General features: G+C 43.2%; 1 protein-coding gene across 1 annotated transcript; it reads left to right on the forward strand.

The window, feature by feature from the left end:
* Positions 1-4,962: 4,962 nt before the first annotated feature.
* On the forward strand, positions 4,963-10,138 carry LOC138358165 (uncharacterized). The gene is made up of 2 exons (XM_069315669.1): positions 4,963-5,536; positions 10,122-10,138. The coding sequence occupies exons 1-2, from the start codon at positions 4,963-4,965 to the stop codon at positions 10,136-10,138; spliced, it is 591 nt and encodes a 196-aa protein (XP_069171770.1).
* Positions 10,139-10,677: the final 539 nt, after the last annotated feature.

Below are 10,677 nucleotides of genomic sequence, written 5' to 3' on the forward strand. Positions count from 1 at the left end.
ATTTGTAGCTGTTTCTGATTAGAATCCAGTCGACTAAGGATTTAATTAGTGGTTTCTAATTCAGACAAACTGTTTGAGGGGAGGATGGGAAGATGCAGGCGATGAGTCACAATAACGTGGCTAAAGTATGTTGACCAGACCACACAGCAGATGTTGGCATAGTACCTGTGTAGCAGTGAATGCAGCGGGTGTTGCCATAGTGCCCATTTGACAGTGAATGCTGCAGGCGTTTTCTTACTTTTTGTGTGGTAGTGAACACAGCAGGTGCTGGTGTTGTCATAGTGTCAGAGTGGTAATGAACGCTGCAGGTTTTGTCATAGTACATATGTGGCAGTCAATGCAGCAGATGCTGGTGTTGTCATAGTACCTGTGCCATAGTAAGCGCAGCACATGCTTGTTTTGGCATAGTGCCCGTGTGGTAGTAAATGCAACAGATGTGGTCGATATGCATGCGAGGTAGTGAACGCAGTCGATGTTGATAGTGTCATAGTGCCCGTGTTGGTGAACGCAGTAGGTGTTACCGTAGTGGCGTTGTTTTATTGAGTGCATCAGACATGTTCATAGTACCCGTGTGGAAGTGATCTTGGCAGACGTTGCCGTAGTGCCCGTCTGGTAGTGAACGCAGCTGGAGTTGTGGTAGTGTCTGTGTGGTAGTGTATGCAGCAGGTGTTGTTAGAGGTCCCGTGTGATAGCAAACACAGCAGATAGTGACGTGGTGCAAGTGTGGGAGCGAGACCAGCAGATATTTTCATAGTTCACGTGTAGTAGTGAACGCAGCAGAATTTTGTCATAATGCTTATGTTGTTGTAAACGCAGCAGGTGTTGTCATAGTACCAGTGTGATGGTGAACGCTGAAGGTGTCATCATATTACCCGTGTGGTAGTAAACGCAGCAGATGTTGTCGTAGTACCCGTGTGGTAGTGAATTCAGCATGTGTTGTTATAGTACCCGTGTGATAGTGAACGTAGCAGATGCACGTGATGTCGTAGTTCCTCTGTGGCAGTTAACGCCGCAGGTGTTATCATACTGCCCCTGTGATAGTGATCGCAGCAGATTTTCTCATAGTACCCTTGTTGAAGGGAACGAAGCAGTTGTTAGTGTTTTCATTACACCAGTGTAGTGATGAACGCAGCATGTGTTGCCATAGTGTCCGTGTGGTTGTGAACGCAGCAGATGTTGTCATAGTACGCGTGTGGTAGGGAGGACACATAAACAGATGTTTTCCGAGTGCCCGTGTGATAATGAAGGCAGCAGATGCAGGTGTTGTCATAGTGCCTGTGTTGTAGTGAACCCAGCAGATGTTTTCGTCGCGCTCATGTGGTAAGGAACGCAGCAGGTATTGTCATAGTGCCAATGTGGTAGTGAATGCAGGAGATGTCGTAGTGCCCGTGTAGTAGTGAATGCAGCAGGTGTTGTCATAGTACCCGTGTGGTAGTGAACGCTGCAGATAAGGCACTCTTCCTCCTCCTGACTATTGAATAAGATGTCCTCACTCTTAGCATCGTGAAAATCTATGGTAGAGGTAGAAGTAGATGAATGCGCGGGCCGCTAGGTTGTACTGAACTGATGAACGGGTTAGAGGTAAGAATAGGTATTCCTACCTAGCAGTGCCCTTTGGTGACCATACACCGTATTATGGATACCCTCAAGCCAGCGCCATGGCAATGAATCCCCTTATGACAAACTGTAAGTCATAAACACAACTGACGTGGAATGAAGGCCTTAGCTTTCTTCCTGATATTTTGCAGACATGACAATTATAAATTTCACGGTTAGGAAATGTGATAATGAATAAGTAATGAGTAATGAATAAACACTATTGACGCTGGCCAGAAGGCCTCAGTTAGCATATATCAGTATGCCGAACTAAACGAAGAAATATGATTAGATAATATTTTTAGCTATAATTAAGATAAAATCGAATGCAAACACATAATATACCGGGGTGTACTGTATATAGCAAAACAATGTTATAAAGACTTTTATAAAGTAATTACAAAATTATAATGGAGGATTTTGCTCCCCCTGAGAGCAATGGACTGGTAAGCTAGTGAAGGGTAGAACAGAGGGAAGGGAGGGGGTGAGGGATTGTTTCAGAGACTCGTCAGTTACCACTCCAAGGGGTAGGGGCATGAATGAGGGGTTGGTGGAGGATTGGAAACCTATTGGACAGCGAGGACTTGAGATACCAGCGGTGCTCTCTAGCACAGAAAATGACGGCCGAAGTGCAGGTAGTGAGTGACCCTCACTATCTGCCACTCACTAGGTAGTGAGGGTCACTCACTACCTGCCACTCACCAGGTAGTGAGGGTCACTCACTATACCTGCCACTCACCAGGTAGTGAGGGTCACTCACTATACCTGCCACTCACCAGGTAGTGAGGGTCACTCACTACCTGCCACTCACCAGGTAGTGAGGGGTCACTCACTCCCTGCCACTACAAAAGAGCTGTAGTAGTGGTAGGAATGAAGGAACAGGAAGGTTCCACAAAGGAAGAATGGAGGACTAAGGACAAAGCTGCAGTGTCAGAGATATTAAAGGAGATAGGAATGGAAGGGGCTGAACGAGACATAGAACAGTTTTTCCAGATTAGATCAGTACAACAAAGACAAAAAGCGATTGATCAAGGTATTATTCAGGAACGAAGCCACCAAAGAGGACAACCTAGTACAGAAGAGCATACTGAAAAATGCAAGGAATTACAGAGAGGCATATCTTTGGAAGGACATGAACAGGGTCGAGATAATAATGGCAGCAGATGCAAGGAAAATGCACAAGAAGAGGGAAGGGATCCAGGGATCAGCCTCCATCCCAGCACTCCCAGAGGGGAGTTGGGAAACCCAATCCAGCAATCAAGGAACCCCAGAAGGGACTGCAACACCCCAGCCCACCACCCTATAGCCCCCTCACCAAAGCACAAATCCCTCCTTGCCCCTACACAATGCCCACCATATCACCCATATTCTCTCTCCCCCCTTACCCCGAGTATACCATGCCTTCCCATCCCCTTGTCTTCTTCCTGCCACAAGCAGGCCCAGGCAAGACTTAGGCCCTCCATCCCCAATCCCACCTCCCACTAAACCCCCTATTAACTCAACCACAGGAGCGTGTGCCCTCGCCCCAAGCAATCCCTGCCCCACAACCATTAGCACTCCTTAGCCCCACCCCCCCCCCCTTAAGACTTATTCCTGTCCCAAAGAGGCCTGGGCAGGACCTAAGCCCTCCATCCCCCACCCCACATTCCCCCTGAACCCCTGGCATCTTCCCTACAGGAGGAAGAGCCTACCCAAGTAGTAATGCCCATGGATCAACTTCCTACACTTATAGGGAAGAAGGGTGAAAATGGAAATTGAAAAGTGAGCTTCAAGGTAATGTACTCAAACATCGATGGGATTTCCAATAAAGCAAGGGAACTGGCAGAAAGGGTGCAAGAAAAAACCCAGATGTAATAGGACTCACGGAAACAAAATTGTCATGAGTCACAACAGACGCTGTATCCAAAGGACTACTATATAGTAAAGAAGGAGAAGGAAGGGAGAGGAGGTGGAGGAGTGGTCCTGCTGATAAGGAAGGACTGGAGATTTGATAAGATGGAAATTTCGGGCTGTGACAGATTCAGAGATTGCATAACAGGGACTATGACAATTGGTGGACCTAAGATAATAGTGGCAGTCATTTACAACCCTCCACTAAATGACAGAAGACCCAGACAGGAGTTTGATGTGAACAACATGGCAACCAATAATATAATAAAGAGAGCAGCTTCAGTTGCCTGCAGGAATGGCTAGAGACTCCTAATCATGGACAATTTCAGCCATGGAAAGATAGACTGGGAGAATGGGGACACACGTGGAGGTGCAGATACATGGAGAGCAAAACTCGTGGAAGTGGTAGCATTGAACTTTCTGAGCCAACATGTCAGAGAACCCACAAGAATGAGAGGCAATGACGAACCAGCTAGACTCGACCTGATATTCACCTTGAATAGGACAGAAATAAGAGAAGTCAAATTTGAAGCCCCCATAGGAATGAGTGACCACAGTGTATTGACATTTGAGTATCTGAAGGAGGTAGGGATAAACTTTCCAAGGATTGGATTGGAAGGAAAAAGTCTTAACTACCGAAGAGGAAAATATGATGAGATGAGAAACTTCCTAAGGGAAATACCATGGGGAACAGAAGTCAGAGAGAAGACTGTACAGGATATGATGGACTATGTCACCCAGAAATGCCAGGAAGCTGCAGATAGATTTATCCCGGTCCAAAAGGAGAAAAGAGAAAAGAAACAGAAAAATCCATGGTTCAACCAGGAATGTAAGATAGCGAAGCAATTGAGTAAAAGAACATGGAGAAACTACAGGAATAACAAGACGGCAGAGAGCAGGGAAAGATACCTGAGGGCAAAAAATGCAAACCGTTCTCGCACTTGCTTATAGTCAATATTGGCTTATTAATATGTGCATATGTGACATACTAATTTATTGTGAATATTTTAGTTTACCTTGAAAAGCTGAATAGAAAACACCGACCTAACCTAACCGTCTTAGTATGTTAAGATAAGCATCTTATTGCTTCTTAATTACAATTAGTACTTAACCTATACATAAAATGATATTACAGTTTTATAAAAATAATAAAACAAAACCAAAATATTTAAATAAATTGTAAAGTAACTCAGGATATTGTCAAATATTGTATAAAATCGTTATTGTTTAATAAAACTGAAAAAGAAATTCCTAATATTAAAACTGGTGTTTAGCAAACCAGTAGGAAGAGTTTATACCTTAAAAACAAAATATAACTTGGCATATACCACATATGTACTTATTAATCAGCCAAATTGTGACTATAAGCAATATGTCATATATGTATTGTCTTGCACGAGAGCGGGTTGAAAAATGAGTATCTCAGAGTGAGGAGAGAAGCTGAGACAGTATGAAAATGATATTGTTAGTAAAGCTATGACCCAACCAAACCTGCTTCACAGCCACATCAGGAGGAAAACAGCGGTGAAGGAACAAGTGAAGAAACTGAGAAAAGGGGAGAATAGATACACAAAGAGTGACAAGGAGGTGTGTGAAGAACTCAACAAGATATTCCAGGATGTCTTCACAAAAGACGAAGGAGAAGCCCCTGTGCTAAATGAGGAGCAGGCAAAACTAGCAACCTTGGAGGATTTTGATCTCACCAGTGATGAGGTCAAAAGGAATCTGTTGGAGCTGAATGTGACCAAGGCTGTTGAGCCTGACAGAATCTCTTTGTGGATACTGAAAGAAGGTGCAGAAGCACTAAGTGCACCACCTTCTATGGTGTATAACAGGCCACTGGAAACAGGTGACCTACAGGAAAGCAGGAAGACAGCTAATGTAGTCCCAATGTACAAAAAGGGCGACAGGCTAGAGGCACTGAACGACAGGCCAGTTTCCCTAACTTGTACACCATGTAAGGTGATGGAGAAGATTGTGAGGAAAAGGCTTGTAGAGCATCAGGAGGGAAAAAACTTTGTAACACTCCACCAGCATGGGTTCAGGGATGGTAAATTGTGCTTCACAGGTTTAATAGAATTATATGATCAAGCAACAAAAATTAGGCAAGAAAGATAAGAGTGGGCAGACTGCATTTTCTAAGACTGTCAGAAAGCTTTTGACACAGTACCCCATAGAAGGCTGTTACAAAAGTTGGAGCAACAGGCAGGAGTAAAAGTAAGGTGCTCCAGCGGATAAGGGAGTAACTAAGCAATAGGAAACAGCGAGTAACTGTGAGGGGGGGGGGGAGAGTCATCAGAGTGGCGAGATGTCACTAGCGGAGTCCCATAGGGCTCTGTACTTGGACCCATCCTGTTTCTAATATATGTAAACGATCTTCAAGAAGGTACAGACTCATTCCTCTCCATGTTTGCTAATGATGCAAAAATTATGAGAAGAATCAAGACTCATGATGATAGACAGAGACTATAGGACGACCTGGACAAGCTGGTGAAATGGTCTAAAAAATGGTTACTAAAGTTCAACTCAGGAAAGTGTAAAGTAATGAAATTAGGCAAAGGAAACAGATTGCTGAACACAAGTTACCATATGGGAGGCGAAATCCTGCAATTGTCCAATAGAGAGAGAGAGATCTGGAGGTCGATATCACACTGAACCTGTCCCGAAAGGCCCATATCAAAAGGATATCATCAGCGGCATATGCCAGACTGGCCAACATAAGAACTGCCTTTAGAAACTTATGTAAGGAATCGTTCAGCACCCTGTATAAAATTTATGTCAGATCAATCCTGGAATTTGCAGCTCCAGCTTGGAGTCCATACCTAGTTAAACACAAGACAAAGTTAGAGAAGATTCAGCGGTTTGCAACTAGACTCGTCCCGGAACTGAGAGGTATGAGGTACGAGGAAAGGCTAAAGGAGCTGAAACTCACGTCCCTGGAAGACAGAAGAGTAAGGGGAGACATGATAACCACCTACAAAATTCTCAGGGGAATTAACAGGGTGAACAAAGACAAACTCTTTAGCACGGGTGGGGCACGAACAAGGGGACGCAGGTGGAAACTTAGTCTTGCCCGAAACGCTATGCGTACTAGTGGCTTTAGGTATTGTATGTACTACCTCTATCTTTAAATCTAACAGAATGTTTGTACTGTATCGCTGCAACTATGTATGTACTGTTCCTAAATAAATTATTATTATTATTATTATTATTATTATTATTATTATTATTATTATTATTATTATTATTATTATTATTATTATTATTATTATTATTATTATAGTACCCAAATGAGCCACAAAGACATTAGAAAGAATTTTCTCAGTGTCAGAGTATTTAACAGATGGAATGCACTAGGAAGTGATGTGGTGGAGGCAGACTTCATACTCAGTTTCAGATGTAGATATGATAGAGCCCAGTAGGCTCAGGAATCTGTACGCCAGTTGATTGACAGTTGAGAGGCGGGACCAAAGAGCCGAAGCTCAAACCTCGCAAGCACAACTAGGTGAGTACAACTAGGTGAGTACTCACCAGGTAATGAAAGTTACTACCCGCCACTCACTAGGTAGTGAAGGTTTCTCACTACCTAGTAAGTGGCAGGTAGTGAGTAACCCTCACTACCTGGTGAGTACAGGTAGTGAGGGTTTCTCACTACCTGTCACTCATCAGATAGTGAGGGGTCACTCACTACCTGTCACTCATCAGGTAGTGAGGATCACTCACTATCTGCCACTCACCAGGTAGTGAGGGTCAATCACTACCTGCCACTCACCAGGTAGTGAGTGACAGCCTCACCCAAACGACTAGCCATTGCCAAGCCGATAGGTCTAAGAGAACCCGCCTGCCCCACACACCACACCCATCCTATAGGAGATACCACCCAGCCAAAACACGATACCTCCAACTTAAAATGGAAACCAACCACCCAAATCTGAAAATAAAAATCATAGAATAATCATAAAATTATCAGTCATGAATTAGAAAGAATAGGTAAACAGTCGGTTACTGACCCCAGCCCCAATTAGAAACCATTCCAACAACCCCTCAAAGAGACGGTATCAAATGAACAAATCCACAAGGGCCGTGACGAGGATTCGAACCTGCGTCCAGGAGCATCCCAGACACTGCCTTAATCGACTGAGCTACGACAGGGTAAAAGGGTTGAAACCGAAGTTCTACTGAACCTACTGGATCCCGTAGCCTCTCCGAGGCACTAACCAGGCTTTTACACAACACTTGCACCCGAGCTATGTCAACAGGCCGTTCTCCCTCTTCGCCCTTGATGCATCACGTTATTGTGATCTCTGTGTGAGACGGTATCAATTACAAACTTCTTGTTAAATCCATAGCCGACTCGTTTCTAATTAGAAAAGCCGGGAAATCAGGGAGGGGTCAGGTACTGGCCACGAATCTGATTTCCAGTTGTTTCTAATTAATTTAACACTATCGCCGTCGCCACGCGCGCACCGCAGACTTTGACGTCATGGTGCCAATGGTGCGGGCGAGCGTGCGGCGACGCCTAAATGTGTATACTCGTTTCAGTTTTCTCACCTTAATTCTTGTGCTACGTCGTTCGTTTTGGTATCATTGTGTTCGCAATTAAATTCCCTGCAGATATATATGCATCTAATGTCCAAAAGCCTGGTGAGACTCCCCACAGCAAAGCCTAAAGTCGGAAAAGTTACCGTGAGCGCACAAAATCAGTAAAATGTGTATACTCGTTTCAGTTTTCTCACCTTAATTCTCGTGCTACGAGAAGGACATCGAAGTTCTCCTACAGTACTTCGTTGACTTGTTTAACAAACTGTATTGTCGTGTCTGTGAGTGAAAATGGTTGCTTAACTACAACTGCTATGGTTGTCTGAGAATGAAAATGGTTGATTGCCACAAACTGTTCTGATTGTCTGTGAGTGAAAGCGGTTGCTAAACTACCGCATACTGTTCTGTTGTTTGTGAAAGAAAATGGTTGCTGAACCACCAAAATTGTTTTGGATGTCTGTAAATGAAAATGGTTGCTAAACTACCGCAAACTGTACTGGTTGTCTGTGAGGAATATGTTGACTAAAAATGTCACAGGTGTGGCATGTATATAGGAGGTATATAAAAATATGCGCGTATTCGAAAGCAACATTGTGTCAAAATTTCAAAGTAATTGGTAAAGAGGTTCGGAGATTTCCATTACATGAAAAACAGTTTTTTTTTAAATGCATGTTTTTACTTGTCACAGACGTGACATCCATATTGTATGTATACAAAAACTCGTTCGAATGTGAATGGAACGTTGTATCAAAATTTCGAAGCAATCGGTGAAGAACTTTCGGAGATTAGTGATTTTGAACAAACGAAAATTTACCTTTTTATTTATATAGTCTAGCAGTACCCGGCCACGCGTCGCTGTGGCTCACAGCTACCTTCCCTGTCCCCCAGTCCTCCCAACCATTCCCCCCTCTCCCGTCTCCTCAGCCTCCCAACCATTCCCCACACCACCATCCTCTCTTCCTTCCCACCATGCCTCACTCCCCTGTCCCTTTGTTCTCCCTACCATTCTTCATTCCCCCATCCCCTCGTTCCCACCATCCAAAACTCCGCCCCCCGTCCCCTCGTCCTTCCCTTCCAATACCCCCTCCTTCGTCCCGTCCTCCTCCCCGCCATCTCTCACTTCCGTCCCCTTGTCATCCCCACCATTCCTCTCTCCCTCGACCAATGCCTTCCCAAATGGTCTGATTTTCCCATCAGAAAATTATGAACATCAAGTGATCTGATGTTCCCATCACTGAAAAAAAACAGTTAAAAAATAAAATGAAAATGTGAAAAAATATAAAAATAAACAATACTCACGAAATGAACGGTCTGGTAAACAACGCAGCTCAATTCCAATGCAATTCACACAAAATAATTAAATCAAAATGAAAATAAATCCAAATCTATTAAAATTCAATTTATCAATGCAATCAGGAAGATTGAAATGGAATTTTATCATATCTGGTATAGCATGTGTGTTGCTCTTACATGCATGCAACAGATGGCGCTGTTTTTCAAGAAAGCATAGTTTTACCTGTCACAGGTGTGGCATCTATAGTTATACTTAAGAAATGAACGGTATGATAGACAACACAGCTCAATTCCAACACAATGTCACACAAAATAATTCACTAAAAAAAAAATCGAAATCTATGAAAATAAAATTTATCAATGCAATCGGAAACATTGAAATGAAATTTGTGACATATATAGTATAGCGTGCAGGTTGCCATTATGTGCAACAGATGGCACTGTTTTTCAAAAACGAATATTTTTACCTGTCACAGGCGTAGCATCTATATAGTAGGTATATAAAAAGACGCGCCTATTTGAATACAACGTTGTGTCAAATTTTCAAGGAAATCGGTGAAGAACTTTTGGAGATTACAGCATGTGTTGCTCTTACGTCCAACAGTTAGCGCTGTTTTTCAAAAAAATCATATTTTTTTCCTTTCACAGGTGAGGCATGTATATAGTAGATATATAAAAAGACGCGCCTATTTGAATGCAACGTTGTGTCAAAATTTCAAAGCAATCGGTAAAGAGGTTTCGAAGATTTCTCTCACATAAAAAACATAGTTTGTCAGAAAAAGCATGTTTTTTTATCTTCACAGACGTGACATCTATATAGGATGTATATAAAAACCTGCTCGGATGCGAATGGAACATTGTGTGAAAATTTCAACGCAATCGGTGAAGAACTTTCGGAGATTAGCTATTTTGAACAAAGGAACGTTTCCATTTTTATTTATATAGATTTACAATTTACTAATTTATATTAATTTGTTTCTTACGTTAATTTATTTATTTCAATAGCGGACTGTATAAATTTAATTGGAATGAATGATACTAAATTCCCACTAATAACTTGCATTTTATCTTGAGGAGTGTGGATTCACTGCTCCGTCGCGAGAGGGTGCAGACGTCGGGCTTGAGCTGCCAGTCGTCGTTTGACGTTGCTGAGTAGTGGTTCACTGTTGGAGGTGTGGAGTGCCCGCTAGCCGGGGCTCCGGCTGGCGGTATGGAGGTGGCTGGAAGTAGCCGTGTTCGACGGGTGGGTATTGTACAGCTTGATTTTTCTACTGCAGTGGACTGGCCCATTGTGGAGATTGCTCTCCTGGACGTGCTCTGTGTCGACACCTCCAATCTCCTGGGACTGGAGAAGATCTC

This window comes from Procambarus clarkii, chromosome 82, assembly GCF_040958095.1.
Source record: "Procambarus clarkii isolate CNS0578487 chromosome 82, FALCON_Pclarkii_2.0, whole genome shotgun sequence".
Lineage (NCBI taxonomy): Eukaryota > Metazoa > Arthropoda > Malacostraca > Decapoda > Cambaridae > Procambarus > Procambarus clarkii.

Excerpts from the sequence above, each read along its gene's own strand:
- LOC138358165 (XM_069315669.1), top strand. The coding sequence starts at position 4,963 with ATGACCCAACCAAACCTGCTTCACAGCCACATCAGGAGGAAAACAGCG.